Genomic DNA, 19,322 nt, shown 5'->3' on the forward strand with positions numbered 1-19,322 from the left:
GATTTCCAAAACACTAAAATTGACTGTGTATGAGACTTAACAGAAATCAGAGTTCTTCTGCAATATTTAATTCTGTAGTAATGCAAGTCATTAGACTCTTCAAACCACTGTACTAAAATGCTAAACATGTAAGTTAAAGCAAAATAATATTGTTTCCCATTTTTTTAATAATCCAAGAAGCTCAATAAATAAAACTATCTACTTTCATATTATACACATATATCTATGTAAGTGATTATAAAATGGACTATTGCCTATGTTTCTTTATATTATTATTATTATTTTTTTACTCTGCCAGGACTAGATATTAAGTAAATGCTGGTCACTGACATTAAGCCTTTAACACTTACAAAATATACTGCTCCAAAGCTTCCATGGCCAATTTCTCTGAGATCTGTGAAGAGCTTCTCTGGGTCTTCTTTGAAGAAGAGCTCTGCAATTTCAGGGTCCTTCAGACTGCCCGCTCGGTTGGTTGATGGCATCCTGCTGGGCAATCAGTTCTCTGATTCTAATTTTATACTGCTATCCCAATCCCTGGTTCATCTGTATGAATGAAGCCACGCTGGCATAAACTATTGAAGAGAAATAAGAGAAAAAAAATTCAGGAAAAGCAAAAACCACTAAGAATAATTACAAGATCATTTTCTGACAGCATACACAAAATTATCTGCGGCCTAGAATTTCACTGAGATGGAGGTGTGGTCTACTAGTACAGTAGTTCCTAAATCTGAAAAGATACCATTTACCAGTGTTTAATCAACTCTGATACAGACATTCCAAAGAAAAACACAATGGGAGAAAGTAATGAATTTCACACAGACAACTGTTTCCCTCATAAATCTGATTCACATTAAAATATGGCCTTCATCAAATCTGTATCATTAGATAAGTAGATATTACAGATAACCAGTAATTCCCTGGTGTTCTGTTATCAGTTCCTTTATACCAGAGTACTGACATATACAGATTATAGATAATATAGATATTTTTAAAATATAGACTTTTTAAAATAAAAATTTAAAAACTGAGAGGCTTCAGAACCTCTGGGTTCTGGAATGACACTGCCACTGCCTGGACATGAATCCTGACAGCACTATTTACAAACTGTGGACTTGGGTACCCTCATTTTCCAAATCTGTACAATGAAAATAACAAACTTCATAGGATAGCATCCCTCAGGGAAATCAGAGAAATCAGAAATAATGAGGGACATTTCCTCTGCCAAATATCAAAACAGAATGCAAAACAATGGCATCATTAGAATACTAAAAATAGGACAAGCAAATTAATAATCTAAAAGATACTCAAGAAACAAACCAATGTATGTGTACCTTGGAATTTAGCATACAATTATAAAAAGAAATAAATGCAGAGAAAACTGAGAACACATTCAGAAATAATATATAAAAATTATAACCCTATCACATATCTTACATAAACATTACTGGCCTATAGAGGTATCCCAAGTAAATGAGGAAAAAAGGAATCGGATATATACAAGTGATGTTTGGAGACTCCAGTAACTATTTGGTAAAAAAAATAAAATAACACCTGTTCTTCAAACTAAACAGAATCACACACAGGCAATACAAACATAAATACAACATATGGCAATTACATATGGGAAATACAAACATAAAAAATGAAACTGGGGCACCTGGCTGGCTCAGTTGAAAGAGCACGTGACCCTTGATCTTGGAGTTGTGAGTTTGAGCCCTACACTGGGTGTATGTAGAGATTACGTAAAATAAGTACAATTTTAAAAAATGAAACTATACAAGTAGTAGAAGGAAACAGGTTAAGTTCCTCCATAATCAGGAACTGAGGAAACTTTCCTAACTGTTCCAAATCCAAAACAATAATGACAAAGACTAATACATATTTAACAATATAAAAAGACAACTTGGGAGGAGAAGCCATGGAAAAAGACACACCTCAACAAAAAGACAAAAGATAAACTTGGAAAAAAGTTTGAAACTTATGTTTACAAATGTTAATATCCCTAATATGTAAAGAGCTTTTAAAAAAAAGTGTGTGTCAGGAGTGGGGAGAGGTGCCTGCGTAGCTCAGTTGGTTAAGCGTCAGACTTGGGACTCAGGTCACGATCTTACTGTTCATGGATTCAAGCCCTGTGTCTGGCTCCACACCATCAGTGTGTGCCCCTCCCCACTCACGTTTTTTCTCTCTCAAAATAAATAAATAAACGTTAAAAAAAAAAGGAAAGAAAAAAAGACAACAATCTGATATACTTAATATCTGAAAAGTTTCTGAAAACAGCAAATAGAAAAGAATCCAGCAGATATGTGTAATTCACAGAAGAAAAAAAAATAAGGAAACAACCATTAAATATATGAAAATATGTTCAAAATCACTCCAAGTAAAAGAAGACAAATTAAAACTATACTAGGATTTCATTTTGTAATCAGAAAGGCAAAAATTGACCACCTGTTGATGGTGGGGTAGAAGGGAAGTATGTATGCACTCATCCATTAGCAGTGGTAATGGAAAAAAACAATATAAACCTTATGGAGAAAAATCTAGCAAAAACATATGCACTGACCATTTCAAACAAAATACCACTCTACGGAATCTATACCAAAGGTACTTCTAGAAAACATCAGAAATGATAAATGTACAAGGTCAGGAACTGGAAATCATTACAGTGCTCATGGGAGTGTAAAATAGTACAACCATTTTGGAAAATTGTTTAGCAGATGCATATCAAGAAAAATAAGTATTTACTATATGAAGGAGCAATTCCTGAACTGGCTGTCATTTATTCAGTGATAAGAAAACACAGGCACACAAAAACTTGTACATAGTAGCTTTATTCATTACAGTCCAAAACTGCAAATAATACAAATGTCTATCAACAAATAAATGTAGAATAGAATTGTGGTATATTCACACAATGAAATACTATTCACATCAATAAAAAGGAATAAACTAACAATACATGTAGCAATCAATACAGATGAGCATCAAAAGCATTATGCTCACTCAGCAAAAGAAGCCAGAAACAAAGAATACATACTTGATGATTCCCCTGATACATTCTCAAATAGGCAAAACTAGTCTAAAGTAATAGATCCATGGTTACCTGGGATGGGTATGGGGGAGTATGTGGGTATGTAAGAGACGAATCACTGGGTTCTACTCCTGAAACCAAGACTACACTGTATGCTAACTTGAATTTAAATTTAGAAGAAAAAAAAAAACAAAACAAAAAAAAAACAGGAAGAAGAAGAAAAACATTACTTGCTAATCTAGACATCCATATTATCTGAATTTTTATAGTAACTGTTTTTATAATTTTAAGAAATTTTACTTTACATTGTACTTCAAATTAGAGAAAAATAAAATAGAACATTTTTTACAACTAGAATAATACATATTCTGAACAGAAGAACATCGAAAAGGCTATTAGCATTTTTTTTTAATTCACAAAAGACTAATGCATTTTTTTTAAATGTTTACTTATTTTTGAGAGAGAGAAAGACAGAGTGTGAGCAGGCGAGGGGCAGAGAGAGAGGGAGACACAGAATCCGAAGCAGGCTCCAGGTTCTGAGCTGTCAGGACAGAGTCTGACGTGGGCCTCAAACCCACAAACCCTGAGGATCATGACCTGAGCCAAAGTCGGACATTTAACCGACTAAGTCACCCAGGTACCCCAAGACTAATACATTTTAAAATTTTGTATGCCAAAAAAAATTGAGTCAAACACAAAAACTGAAACATCCAGAGAAAACACAATTAAGAATTAATATTCCTTAAATACACAGATATCAGAGAAAGTAGCTAACTCACCAGAGGATATATATACATCAGCATTCCATAAACAGTTTAGGTAATAAAAATTACTGGGGAGAAAAGTTAAAATGTGAAGAATGATGGGAATAGCCATGAGTTTCCTAATTCTATTTTCCTCCTTTAACTCCTGGCTTTGACTTAAGAATGGCCTGAGTTACAGAACTATGTTGAGGGTGCTGACAAGGAAACTCTTAAAGAAATCCCCTCTTTCTGCCCAAAGGAGCAGAAAAAGGAAATCCTGTAACCTAAAGACTATAGGGGGGAAAGCCATTTTCTTTTTTCTCTCCTCAGTCACAGAAATGCACTGCCCTAGCAACAGAAAAAAAGAAAGAAAGAAAGAAAGAAAGAAAGAAAGAAAGAAAGAAAGAAAGAAAGAAAGAAAGAAAGAAAGAAAAGAAAAGAAAAGAAAAGAAAAGAAAAGAAAAAAAACTGAGAAAACCTCTCTCTGAACAGAAAAAATTGGAAAACAGGGCCCCTGTTGGTCCAAAAAGTATGAGGGGGAATTCCCGTTATTTTTTTAAACTCCTCTCTCCTTTCCCCACTTCACTTAAGAGTAGCCCCAGTGATGAGTAACTGTACAATGCACAGGTCTAAATGCTCATAGAAAAACCTGTCTTTCTGATCAAAAGAACAGGGAGTTTTAGATTCTGTGTCTCCTTCTCTCTCTGTCTCTCCTATCTCTCAAAAATGAATAGGGGCGCCTGGGTGGCGCAGTCGGTTAAGCGTCCGACTTCAGCCAGGTCATGATCTCGCGGTCTGTGAGTTCAAGCCCCGCGTCAGGCTCTGGGCTGATGGCTCAGAGCCTGGAGCCTGTTTCCGATTCTGTGTCTCCCTCTCTCTGACCCTCCCCCGTTCATGCTCTGTCTCTCTCTGTCCCAAAAATAAATAAACGTTGAAAAAAAATTTTTTAAAAATTAAAAAAAAAAAATGAATAAACATTAAAAAAAAAAAAAAAGAATATGCGCCTGGGTGGCTCAGTTGGTTAAGCGTCCAACTTCAGCTCAAGTCATGATTTCACGGTTCAATGAATTCAAGTCCAGTGTCGGGCTCTGTGCTGAGAGCTCAGAGCTTGGAGCCGGCTTCGGATTCTGTGTCTCCCTTCCTCTCTCTCTCTCTCTCTCTCCCCCCCCCCCCACTACTTGCACCCTGTCCCTCTCTCAAGAATAAACATTAAAAAAAAGACGATGACGACGAACCGAGAAAAACCATTGGAAACTGAAAAGAATGGAGGAAAATCATGGAGAAGAGAGAGCTGGAAAAGAGATCCCTAATTCTTTTGTTTTGGTATAAGCCAAAACAAATACTGTATTTGCACTTGTGTAAAATACACTTAAAGAAGCATAGCAAAGACTATACTAAAGGGAAATAATCTATATTATACACCACTGCCAAGTCTCACACCATCACCGAGAGGCATAGCACAGGGCAAATCCAAAGAGCACAGTAAAGATTTTGAAAATAGAACTGCTACTGGAACTACCACCAACAGAAAGTGAGACAGAACTTTCCATTTAAACCAGTTGGTGTCTACTAAAACAAAGAAAACAAATCAACATTCTCTAGAGGATATTAATATGATTCAGAAATATTCACAATGTCCAGGGTAAAATCCAAAATTATCCTACATGCAAAAATAAATAAACACACATAAACAAACACACACACACAAAACTGGTAAATGTGACAAATTATCAAGGGAAGAGAGGACCAACAGATGCCTATTTTGAGATGACTAATGTTAGAATAATCACACAGACTTGAAAGCAGTTATCATAATCATAATAAATGAGGTAATGGTTAACACTTTGCAAACAACTGAAAAGACATCAGTTCTTAGTAGAGAAATACAAAATATTTTTAAAAACATGAAAAATTCAGAACTGAAAAATACAGTATCAGAAATGAGGGGCACCTGCCTGGCTCAGTCTTGTAGAGCATGTAACTCTCAATCTTGGAGTTTTGAGTTCAAACCCCACATTGCACATAGAGTTTACTTAAAACAAACAAACACCTCCTTGCATGGCCTTAAGTGCACAACAGAAATGATAGAGGAAAGAGTAAACTTTAAGACAGAACAACAGAAATTACTGAAACTAAAGAACAGAGAGGGAAAAAAGATTGAAAAAATAAGAGCCTTGGTGACTTCTCGGACAGTATCAAATTGTCTACATTTCAAATCACTGGTATTGTTAAGGAGAGGAAAAATAAATTGGGAGACAAAAAAACTGTTTTAGTAATTTCTGAAAACGTCCCAGATTTGACAAAAACATAAATTTAGAGATTCAACAAGCTCAACTAACCCCAAACAGGGCAATTCAAAGAAAATCAGGCTAGACACACCTAGTCAAAATTCTAATAAATGAAAATAAACTCAATGTAAATGACAACAGATTCTGAATAAAAGACACTGGAGTCCACAGAAAGTGAAATATCTTTAAGGCAGTAAAAGGAAAGAACTACCAACCCTGAACAGAATTCTTTATCTAGTAGAAATCTTCTACAGGAATGAAGGCCGGGGGGGGGGGGGGGGGGGGGGGGGGGGGAATCTTAAATGGTAGAAAACAAAAAGAATCTGTTGCGAGCAGACTTATCCCAAAAGAAATGCAAAATATTAAACAAAAGAAAGTTAGAGTAGCTACATTAATATCAGACAAAATAGACTTCAGAATTAAGGAAATCACAAGTGATAAAGACGAATATTATATAATGATATGATTACTTTTACCAAATCCCAAATTTGTCTTCACTGGCAAAAGAGCTTCAAATTCATGAAACAAAAATTGATGCAAGAGAAAAGAGAAATAACAAGTCTATAATTATACTGGGAGACTCCCCAATACTCCTCTCTCAGAAATTCAAAGAAAAAGTAGTCTGAAAATATATAGAAACAACACTATCAACCAAGTTTATCTAATGACATTTCTAGAATACTCTATCTGACAAAAACAGAATATACATTCTTTACAAGAACACATATGATATTCACACCAAGCCATTATATTCTAGGACATAAAAAAATCTTAACAAGTGTAAAAAATTTCAACTCATACAAAATAATGATCATCTGACCATAGTGTATTTAAAATCAGTAACCGAAATATATCTATAAAACCCACGGAATGTGAAAATTAAACACACACTTCTAAGTAATCCATGGGCCGATAAAGGAGCTTCAAGGGAAATTAGAAATTAGAAAAGAATACAAATTGAATGAAAATAAAATGCAACACAAAATTTGTAAGGTACAACTAATGCAGTGCTTACATAGAAATGCAAGGCACTCGGGGTGCCTGGGTGGTATAGTTGGTTAAGTGTCAGTCTCTTGATCTTGGCTCAGGTCATGATCTCATGGTTTGTGAGTTTGAGCCCCACATCAGACCCCGCACGGATGGTGCGGAGCCTGCTTGGGATTCTGTCTCTCTTTCTCTCTGCTCCTCCCCAACTTGTGCTTGCTCTTTCTCTCTCTAAAAATAAATAAACTTAGAACAATTTTTTTTATTTAATCTTTTTTCACTTTTTGAGAGACAAGAGACAGAGCGCGAGCAGGGCATGGGTAGAGAGAGAGAGAGAGGGAGACACAGAATCGGAAGCAGGCTCCAGGCTCCGAGCTGCCAGCACAGAGCCCGACGTGGGGCTCAAACTCATGAACCGCGAGAGAGATCATGACCTGAGCCGAAGTTGGATGCTCAACTGACTGAGCCACCCAGGTGCCCCAAACTTAAAAAAAAATTTTAAAACAAGAATTTAAGGCACTAAATCTGTATTAGAAAAAAAAGGATAGATTTCAAATAAATAATCTAAGCTTCTATCTTAAGAATCTAGAAACAGGGGTGTCTGGGTGGCTCATTCGGTTGACCAACTCTTGGTGTCAGCTCAGGTAATGATCCCAAGGTCTGGGATCCATGCTCAGTGTGGAGCCTGCTTGTGATTCTCTCTCTCCCTCTGCCCCTCCCCTGCTCATGCTCTCTCTCTAATACAAAATTAAAAACAAAACAAAACAAAAAAACCTAGAAATAGAAAAGTAAATAAAGCCAAAAATAAATATAAAAAAGTAAATATTAAAGAAACAGAGTAGAAATCAATGAAATTAGAAAACAAAAAAGCCAATGGAGAAAAATCAATAAAACCAAAAGATGGTTCCTTTGGGTTAAAAAAAAAAAATCAACAAAACTGAAACACTTCTGCCAAACTAACCAAGGAAAATAAGAACAGACATAAATTAGCAAGAACACAAATCAAAAGGAAAATATTACTACATAAGTCTTAGAAAACTGAAAGAAAACCAGCTTTAAGTTCCTGAATTTAAGTCACCATTCTATATGGGCTAAAGATAAAAGAAACACATGATCACATTAACAGAGGCAGAAAAAGATTTGGCAAATTCAACATCCATTTATGATAAAAATGGTCAAAATACTAAGAATAGAAGGGAACATCATTAACCTTGCTAAGGGTATCTACAAAAAACCTACAGCTAACATCATAATGATTAAAGACTAAAAGCTTTCCCCTTATGATTAGAAACTAAGTAAGGTTGTCTAATCACTCCTCTTAAACACTGTACTAGAGGTTCCAACCCATACAATAAAAAAAGCAAAGCAAAGAAATACATAATAGAAAGGAAGAAATAAAACTAGTTGCTGACATTACTGTGTATTTGAAAAACCCCAAGGAATATACAAAACAGTAAAAGAAGAAAAAAATATTCAGATATATCTAAAAATATTTGAGGGGCGCCTGGTGGCTCGGTTAAACATCCAATCCTTTGATATCAACAAAGGTCATGATCTCATGGTTCCTCAGATGAAGTCCCAAGTCAGGCTCTGTGCTGACTGTGCAGAGCCTGTTTGGGGTTCTTTCTCTGTCTCTCTCTCTGTCTCTCTCTGTCTCTCTCTCTGCCCTTACCCTGTTCCCGCTCTCTCTCTCTCCCACTCACAAACAAACATTCTGGGGCACCTGGGTGGCTCAGTCAGTTAAGTGTCCAACTTTGGCTCAGATCATGATCTCATGGTCCGTTGGTTCAAGCCCAGCATCAGGCTCTGTGCTGACAGCTCAGAGACTGGAGCCTGCTTTGCACTGTTTGTCTCCCTCCCTCTTTGCCCCTCCCCCTCTCATGCTCTGTCTTCTCTCTCTCAAGAATAAACATTTAAAAATTTAAATAAACATTTTAAAAAATGTTAATATCTGAATAGAATTTATATATGGGGGGCCTGGGCGGCTCAGTCAGTTAGTGTCTGACTCTTGATTTAGACTCAGGTCATAATCTCATGGTTCACGAGTTCAAGCCCTGCATCCGGCTCTGCACTGACAGCGCAAAGCCTGCTTAGGATTCTCTCACTCCTTCTCTGCCCTTCCTCCTGCTTGCTCTCTCACTCTCTCAAAATAAATAAATAAACTTAAAAAAAAAAAAAAAGAGGGGTGCCTTGCTGGCTCTATTGGTACAGCATGCAACTCTTGATCTCAGGGCTGAGTTTGAGGCCTATGATGGGTGTAGAGATTACTTACAAATAAAATCCTTAAAAAAAAAGAAAAGAAAAAATAAACATTAAAAATAATAATAAAATAAAAATTAAAAGTGAACTTTGCCTCATACCTTATAGAAAAATTAATTCAGGGGAGCCTGGGTGGCTCAGTTAAGTGTCTGGCTCTTGATCTCAGCTCAGGTCATGATAACGTGGTTTGTGAGATCAAGACCCACACTGATAGCCCTGCTACCAGTGCAGAGCCTACTTGGGATTTTCTCTCTCTCTCTCCCTCTCTCTGCCCTCCCCACACTGGTACATGCGTGTTCTCTATCTCAAAATAAATAAACAAAAAAAAAAAATTTTTAAGAAAAATTAATTCAAAATAGTCCATTTATCTCAATGAAAAAGTTAACACTTTATGTAAAACATTCAGATGAAACCACAGGAGAAAACTGTTGCAACCTAGGTTAGTCAAAGAGTTCTCAGATACAACACCGAAAGTGTTATCCATAAAAAAAAAGGCAAAATTAATAATTTGAACTTCACCAAAATTAAAAGCCTTTACTCTTGCAAATAAGACTTTTAAAATAATGAAATCAAGGGGCACCTAGCTGGCTCAGTCTGTGTAGCATGAAACTCTTGATCTCAAGGCTGTGAGTTCAAGCCCCATAATCGGTGTAGAGATTACTTAAAAATAAAACCTTAAAAAAAATAAAAAATAAGCCACAGGCTGCTAAAAATTATTTTCAAATCATGTACTTGAAAAAGGATTTGTATCCAAAACATGTAAAGAACTCTCAAAACTCAATAATGGGATACAGGAATGCACACTTGGATGATAAAACTATAAAAAAATTTCCCAGAAGTTATTACCATAGTAAACGCCAGATAGTAGTTACTTTAGGAAAAAAGAGTGATTGTGATTGGGGTAAGACATAAGGAGGAACTTCTAGAATGACTGGTGAAGTTCTATTCTTGCCTTAGTGATTACATGGGAATTTTATTTCTAATAATAAATTAACCTATATGTTTGTTTTGTGAATTTTCTCCATCTGTTTGATTTTATAATAAAAAAGAATGAAAACAGAAATTATATATACTGTAGTTTTTGCAAAGAAGGCAATACAACAAAGTGGTATGAATTATACTTAGGTAGTTATGGCCAGTATTACAGACAACATTCACAAGTCAATACTTTCCTTATGTTCTAATTATCAACAATAATCATACATTCAACTTCCACAACCAGGAAAAAAGATAACAAAAAAATATCTAACATGTGTGCACGTTCTTTGGGCTGTTAGAAGATAGAAAAAAATGAAAATTAAAATAAATACAAATGTTAAAAATCCCTGAAACACTCCAATATACTGTTAGGCTAGAGTTTACAGTATACATTGCCTAACTGCTTTTCTACATCCTTAAATTCCCAAAAGTAAAGTACTTTATTATAAAAATGAGCACCATCTTGGTTGCCTTGCACACATTCAGAATATTGCTACAACAGAGTCATCAATGTTAAAACTGACAAAGACATTTGATTTGAGTCTTGTCCATTTTAAAAATCTGTCAGGAATAACTATAGAAAAATAAACAGCACAGAGGCGCTTTCACAGCAACCCTACTCATAAACTCCATAATTTCTGCAGAATGCTAAAAATGAATATTAGGCACATGAATAACTAACATAGAGGACTAATATAGCTAGATAAACTACAAGTCAGGCTTAAAAGATATAAATATCTACAATAAGTTCTTAAAGGTATTATTAAACTGTACATGCAATCTTCTTTTAAAAAAAGGCGGGGGGGGGGGCACCTGAGTGGCTCAGTCGGTTAAGCATCAGACTTCGGCTCAGGTCATGATCTCATGGTTTGTGAGTTCCAGCCCTGTGTCGGGCTCTGGGCTGACAGCTCAGAGCCTGGAGCCCACTTCAGATTCTGTGTCTCCCTCTGCCTGACCCTCCGCTGCTTACACTCTGTCTCTAGCATTGTCTCAAAAATAAATAAACATTTAAAATAAATTTTTTTAATTAAATAAAAAACAAAACAAACAAACAAAAAAACCAGGGGCGCCTCCGTGGCTCAGTTGGTTAAAAGTATTCCACTCTTGGTTTCATCTCAGATCATGATCTTACAGTTTGTGAGTTCGGGCCCAGCACCAGGTTCTGTGCTGACACTGCGGTACCTGCTTGGGATTCTCTCTCTCCCCTCTCTCTCTGCCCCTACCCCCTTCTGCTCTCTCGCTCTCTCTCTCTCTCGCTCTCAAAATAAATACACTTAAAAAAAAAAAAAACAGGCTGTTAAGTTATATTTTTTAAATATCTATTCTCAGAGGATAAATATCGTTAGAGTAACTGATATCCTTCTTACTAAAAGAGAACAGTAAAATGAAATTAACAGTCTTATAAACAGCAATTGAGATCTAATTTGTGCCTGGTTCTACAAAAATAGGCCAAGGAAGCCTATCATTTATTAGATTATTTAGGGTTGAATGTAAAAGACAAACAATTTTTGTAGGTGGTACCAGTTTGTTAATCCTAAAACATACATCTAAGAAAGCTGATTAAACTAGAATAAAAAATCCAATATAATTTATTTTAAAATCTCAGACCAAATTAGGATTTTGAGAATTAAGTAACTGTTCTACATTTGTAAAATATAGTCAAATAGCTGACAATAACATCAGTCAAAGCAAGAGAAAGAAGATGGGGGAAGGGTACTGATAATCAAAGCATATTCAGTATTACTTGAGGAATGTTCCTTGGATGAACAGTGATGATGTCATGCTATTCCATCTTTTAAGAACCTTCAGATTTTCACAAAAAGGACATTGTTGGTCTTAAGCAACTGCTTCAATACCATAAAGCCCTTTTCCCTACATCTGTTAATCAGAGGGCTCAGGCTTAGAAAACAGCCAACTCAGTCAAACATTCAATCCCTTTAGAGAAAGAAAAATTGCCCCCTTACTCAGTCTAATTGGAACATGAACACATACATAAAATGAAATGGTAACTGATAAGGTTGCATAATTAAGGACCTTCTTGAAAAGAACATAACATTATCTCTCTTTAAAAATTAAAAAAAAAAAGGTAATATATGTATTTGGGGAACAAAAATTTTGAAAGGTAGAAAGAATTGACAAGAAAAACTAAGTCTCCCAAGTACACCTATTTCTATGTATCCCTGCATAGATTACCTGGGTGTGATTGTTAATAACCCTACAATGGGCCTCTAAGTGTTCAAGTGAAAAAATTACACTTCTCTGACTTTAAATCAAAAGCTGGAAATCATTAAGTTTAGTGAGGAAGGCATGTTGAAAGAAATGTTAACAGTGAGACCTTGTGTCAAACAGCCAAGTTATAAAAGCAAAGGAAAAGTTCTTGAAGGAAATTGTTACTCCAGTGAACACATGAATGATAAGAAAGAGAAACTGCTTTATTGCTGATATGAAGAAAGGTGGTTTGGGTTTTTTTGTATACTATTTTTGCTTTTTTTTTTAAGTATAGTTAACATACATTACACAAGTTTCAGGTGTACAACATAGTGATTCAACAAGTCTATACATTAATCTATACTTACCACAAGTGTAGCTACCATCTGTCACCAAAGAACATTATTACAACACCACTGACTGTATCCTCTATGTAACATCCTTGATCCCTATGACTTACTCATTCCATAATTCGAAGCCTGTATCTCCCACTCTGGTTCACCCATTTTGTCTAACCCATCACCCCCTCCCTCTGGCAACCGCCAGTTTGTTCTCTGTATTTATGGGCTTGTTTCTGCTTTGTGTTTACTTATCTATTCGTTTGTTTTATGTTTTAGATTCCACATACAAGTTAAATCATATGGTATTTGTCTTTCTCTTATTTCACATAGCATTATACCTTCTAGGTCCACCTATGATGTCACAAAGAACAAGCTCTTACTCTTTTTTGAGTCTGAGTAATATCCTATTGTATACCAAATCTTCTTTATCCATGCATCTATCAACAGACACCTGGATTGCTTTCATATCTTGGCTATTGTAAATAACGCTGTAATAATCATAGGGGTGCGTATATCTTTTCAAATTAGTGTTTTCATTTCCTCTGGGTAAATACCCAGTAGTGGAATTACTGGATCATATGGTATTTCTAGTTTTAATTTTTTTAGGAACCTCCACACTGTTTTCCACAGTGGTTGCACCAGTTTACATTCCCACCAACTGCACAAGACTTCCTTTTTCTCCACATCCTTACCAACGCTCGTTATTTCTTGCCTTTTTTCATTTTTTTTTTTAAATTTTTAGTCATCTCTACACCCAGCGTGGGGCTCAAACTTACAACCCGGAGATCAAAGGTCATATGCTCCACCAACTGAGCCAGCCAGGTGCCCCAATTTCTTGTCTTTTCGATGCTAGCCATTCTGACAGGTGTGAGGTGATATCTCATTATAATTTTGATTTGCATTTCCCTGATGATAAGTGATGTTGAGCATCTTTTCACGTGTCTATTGGCATGAGTATGCATGCCTTCCTTGGAAAAATGTCTATTCAGTTCCTCTGCCCATTTTAAATCAGATTATTTGGGATGTTTTGTGTTGAGTTGTATAAATTCTTTATATATGCTGGATATTAACCTGACATGGAGAAAGTTTTAGTGGTTTGGATAGAAGATCAAACCAGCAACAACATCCCCTTAAGCAAAAGTCTAATCCAGAGCAAGACCCTACCTCTCTTCAATTGTAGAGTCTGACAGTTGAGGCGGCTGCCGAAGACAAGTTTGAAGCAAGCAGAGGTTGGTTCATGATGTTTAAGGAAACAAGCCATCTCCATAACATAAAAGTACAAGGTGAAGCAGCAACTGCTGATGTAGAAGCTGCAGCAAGTTATTCAGAAGATCTAGCTAAGATAATTAATAAAGGTGGCTACACTAAAAACAACAGATTTTCAGTGTCAAGTAAACAGTCTTATATTGGAAGATAATGTCTTCTAGGACTTTCATACTTAGGAGAAGTCAATGCCTGGCTTCAAAGCTTCAAAGGGCAGGCTAACTTTCTTGTTTAGGGACTGTTGAAGCTGGTGACTATAAGTTGAGGCAATGCTCATGGACTGTTCTGAAAATCCTAATGCCTTTAAGAAGTATGCTAAACCTACTCTGCCTGTCATCTATAAATGGAACAAAGCCTGGATGACAGCACATCGGTTTACAACATGATTTACTGAGTACTTTTAGCACATTGTTGAGATCTATTGCTCAAGGGGGAAAAAAAAAGATTCCTTTCAAATGTTACTGCTCATTGACAATGCATCTGGTCACCCAAGTACATGGAGATGTACAATGAGATTAATGTTGTTTTCATATCTGCTAATACAACATCCATTCTGCAGCCCCATGGACCAAAAGGTAATTTCAACTTTTGAGTCTTAGATTTGAAAATACAATTTGAGGGGCGCCTGGGTGGCGCAGTTGGTTAAGCGTCCGACTTCAGCCAGGTCACGATCTCGCGGTCTGTGAGTTCGAGCCCCGCGTCGGGCTCTGGGCTGATGGCTCAGAGCCTGGAGCCTGTTTCCGATTCTGTGTCTCCCTCTCTCTCTGCCCCTCCCCCGTTCATGCTCTGTCTCTCTCTGTCCCAAAAATAAATAAACGTTGAAAAAAAAAATTAAAAAAAAAAAAGAAAATACAATTTGAGGGGTGCATGGATGGCTCAGTCAGCGAAGTATGTGACTCTTGATCAAGGGTCTGCAGGTTTTAGCCCCACGCTGGATTAAAAATAAAAATTTGGGGCACCTGGGTGGCTCAGGTGGTTAAGCATCTGACTCTTGATTTGGATCAGGTCATGATCTCACAGTCCTGAGTCCAAGCCCCACATGGGGCTCTGTGGTGATGGTGTGGAGCCTGCTTGGGATTCTCTTTCTCCTTCTCTCTCTGCCCCTATCCTGCTTGTGCTCTCTCTCTCTCTCTCTCAAATAAAAAACTTTTTAAAAATGGGTTTTTTTAATTAAAAAACAAAAATAAAAAAATAAAAATTAAATCTTTAGGGGTGCCTGGGTGACTCAGTAGGTTAAGCGTCTTTTTGTTTTTAATTTTTAAAAAATGTTTGTTTATTTTTGAGAGATGGAGAGACACAGCATGAGCAGAGAAGTGGCAGAGACAGGGAGACACAGAATCTAAAGCAGACTCCAGGCTTCACACTGTCAACACAGAGCCCAATGCAGGGCTCAAACTCACAAACCATGAGATCACGACCTGAGCCGAGGTTGGACGCTTAACTGATTGAAACACCCAGGCGCTCCTAAGCATCTGACTCTTGATCTCCACTCAGGTATGATCTCATGGCAAGTGAGTTCGAGCCCCGGACCAGGCTCTGCGCTGGTGGTGCAGAGCCTGCTTGGGATTCTCTCTCCTTCTCTCTCTGCCCCTGCCCTGCTCACACTTTCTCTCAAAATAAATAAATGAACTTAAAAAAATAAATAGGGGCGCCTGGGTGGCTTAATTGGTTGGGTGACTGACTTTGGCCCAGGTCATGATCTCACAGTTCGTGAGTTCGAGCCCCGTGTTGGGCTCTGTGCTGAAAGCTCGGAGCCTGGAGCCTGCTTTGGATTCTGTGTCTCCACCTCTCTCTGCCCCTCCCATGCTCATGCTCTGTATCTGTCTCTCAATAATAAATAAAACATTAAAAAAAATTTGTTTAATAAAATAAATAAAATCTTTAATAAATAAATATACAATCTGTAAAGCCATAACTGCCATGGATAGTGCCTGATGGATCTAGGCAAAGTAAACAAAACTTTCTGAAAAGGATTCATCATTGTAGATGCCATTAACAACATTTACGATTCATGGGAAGAAGTCAAAATATCAACATTAACAGGAGACTGGAAGAAGTAGATTTCAATCCTCATGAACAACTTTGAGGTGTTCAAGGCTTCAGAGAAGGAAGTAATGGCAGATGTGATGAAAATAGCAAGAGATTTAAATTTTGAAGTGGAGCCTAAAGATATAATTAAGTTGCTACAATCACATGATAAAATTTTAATGGTTGAGGAGTTCCTTTCCTATGGCTGAGCAAAGAAAGTAGTTCTTGAGATGGAATCTACTCCTATGGAAGATGCTAAGAAGACTGTTGAAATGACAACAAAGGATTTAAAATTTTCCACAGATTTCTCTGAAAAAGGAGTAGCAGGGTTTGACAAGACTTTAGACTTTTGACAAGACTGACTTTAGAGTTTTGAAAAATTAGTTTTGAAAAATTTCTACTCTGGGTACAATGCTATCAAACAGTACTGCATACAACAGAGAAATGTTTATGAAAGGAAGAGTCCATCAACATGGCAAACTTCATTGTTGTCTTATTTTAAGAAAATGTCACAGTCCCCCTAACCTTCAGCAACCACCACCCTGATCAATCAGCAGTCATCTACATAGAGGCAAGATCCTCGACTAGCAAAAAGATTACAATTTACTGAAAGGTCAAATAGTGGTTAGCATTTTTTAGCAACAAGGTATTTTTTAATTAAGGTATGTACATTTTTAAGACATAATGCTATTGCAATATGTAGTAGACTACAAAATAGTTAAGTATATTTTTATATGCACAGGGAAGCCAAAAAATTCATTTGACTCATTTGATTTCAATACTCATTTCACTGTGGTGATCCAAACCAAGCCCACAATATCTCTGAGGTAATGCTGCATAAATGTTAGTACTATTAAAGGAAATTAGACTAAAATAATCAAATCATTTCAAATGTATCTTGTGACATATACAAATTTTCTTGTACATACAAAAACTATCTCCGGAAAGATACTTGGAAACTGGTAACATTGCTGGCCAATGTAAGGAAGAGACTCAAAAGCCTGAGACACAAAAATGAGAGGAAGACTTTTCACTATTTTGTATTTTTTGAATGGTGAATGTTTTACCTATTTAAAAACAAATGTTAAAAATTAAGGTAAGAGGGACACCTGGGTGGTTCAGTTGGTTGAGCTTCCGACTTCAGCTCAGGTCATGATCTAGCAGTCTGTGAGTTTGAGCCCTGCATCGGGCTCTGTGCTGACAGCTCAGAGCCTGGAGCCTGTTTTGGATTCTGTGTCTCCCTCTTTCTGCCCCTCCCCCGTTCATGCTCTGCCTCTCTCTGTCTCAAAAATAAATAAATAAACGTTAAAAAATTTTTGAAAAAAAATTAAGGTAAGAAATTCATTTTCTGGCCATAGCACTTACATGAAACTTAGTTCCAAATAAAGTTTAAGATTTTCATAATTTGCAATTCCACAAGCACTCACCTCTCTAATGTCCCGTCATCCCCAATCAACAGATATTCTGAGAACTAGAAAAACAACTGTATGATACAACCATTAAGAATTATTTACAGTACTTAGGAAGAATCTAAATGCTGACTGATAAGAGCCGCTCTTTCCAGTTATTTCCCATTAATAAGATCATATAACACTTCTACTTGTCCATTCTTTCATTGTTTAATAATGCAACCACTAGTAAAGAAGGGCAAAGCAAATTACAGCACCGTGTTACAATACAAAAAAAAATTTTTTTTAAGATTTAATTAAAAAAAAATTTTTTTTTTCAACGTTTATTTATTTTTGGGACAGAGAGAGACAGAGCGTGAACGGGGGAGGGGCAGAGAGAGAGGGAGACACAGAATCGGAAACAGGCTCCAGGCTCCGAGCCATCAGCCCAGAGCCCGACGCGGGGCTCGAACTCACGGACCGCGAGATCGTGACCTGGCTGAAGTCGGACGCTTAATCGACTGCGCCACCCAGGCGCCCCAAGATTTTATTTTTAAGTAATCTCTACATCCAATGTGGGAGCTGAATTTACAAGCCCAGGATCAAGAGCTGCGTGATCTACCAACTGAGCCAGCCAGACACCCTGATACAAAATTCTTTTAATGTCTCTCACACATACACTTTGATTCCCTCAAGACTGGAAGCGTATAGACTAAAATGTTGACAGCTATTACATATGAGTCCTAGAATGTATACACTTATTTTCTTCATTTTGCTTCATTTTGCTTTCTTCATTTTTAGTTAGTTCTTTCAACGAATGCAGTTTGTAAGAATTTTTACAATGCAAATAAAAAACATTAGAATTTCAATGATTCTTTAAAGTGCTAGAAACTTGCCAGGTAGGAATGATGCAGAAATTTAAGTTTTAGTATAACTCAAAATCTACAAGTGTTACAACTTTGCAAAGGAGATTTATTTTCATTTAGATTTTTCAAAATTTCTTGCATACACTGAAAACCATTCTTTTTTTCTTTTTTTGAGGCAGAGACAGAGTGTGCACAGGGGAGATGGGGAGACGCGGGGCTCGATCTCACAACCCTGGGATCATGACCTGAATTGAAATCAAGAGGCAGATGCTCAACTGACTGAGCCCCCCAGGCACCCCTGAAAAACATTCTTATAAAAAATTACTGGGTCAAAGATTTGGAGGGAAGAAAAAAGACTACCAAACTATTTAGATATCTACAATTCCATATTAACAAATTTTAAAATCTCACAAAGATGATAATCTGTCAAAATGGAAATTAGTTGAAAAACTAACCTGCATTCTTCAAAATATCATGAAAGACCAAAAAGACCAGGGAAATGTTCCAGAAGTTAAAGAAAACCAAAGACATATGACAAATAAATGCAATGTAGGTCCTCGATTGGGGGGAAAAATCCATCCTTAAAAGACATCATTGTGACAAACTAGAAAAACCTGAATATGGGCTGTATATTTGATAAGAGTATTGTACTGTTAAAATTCCTGACTGTGGCACTTTTATTGTGTTTAGTGAGACAATGACCTTGTTCTTATGCAATAAATGCGTAAGTATTTACAATCACGTCTGCAATGAACTCAAATAGTTCAGGGGAATCAAGTCAGTATCTATGTAATACAGCAATAGTTATTATATACGTTAACAACTGGTGAAAATAGTTATATACGTTAACAACTGGTGAATGTTCATAAGGAGTACATTGGGTATTCACTGCACAATTCTAGCAACTTTCCAATCTATCTTATATTTCTCAAAATAAAAAAGTTAGGA

The 19,322-nt window shown here is 36.6% G+C and overlaps 1 protein-coding gene across 2 annotated transcripts in view; it reads right to left on the reverse strand.

Moving 5' to 3' along the window:
- TAOK1 (TAO kinase 1) overlaps window positions 1-19,322 on the reverse strand; it is a 145,135-nt gene that overhangs the window by 85,418 nt on the left and 40,395 nt on the right. For both annotated transcript variants that reach the window (XR_006298009.1, XM_043585574.1), the window contains exon 2: window positions 351-572. Coding sequence is in view for 1 of the 2 variants with exons in the window: in XM_043585574.1 (XP_043441509.1) it covers window positions 351-482 (132 nt within the window). In the remaining variant the exon portion in view is untranslated. The remainder of the gene's footprint in view (window positions 1-350; window positions 573-19,322) is intronic.

Source organism: Prionailurus bengalensis, chromosome E1 (assembly GCF_016509475.1).
Source record: "Prionailurus bengalensis isolate Pbe53 chromosome E1, Fcat_Pben_1.1_paternal_pri, whole genome shotgun sequence".
Lineage (NCBI taxonomy): Eukaryota > Metazoa > Chordata > Mammalia > Carnivora > Felidae > Prionailurus > Prionailurus bengalensis.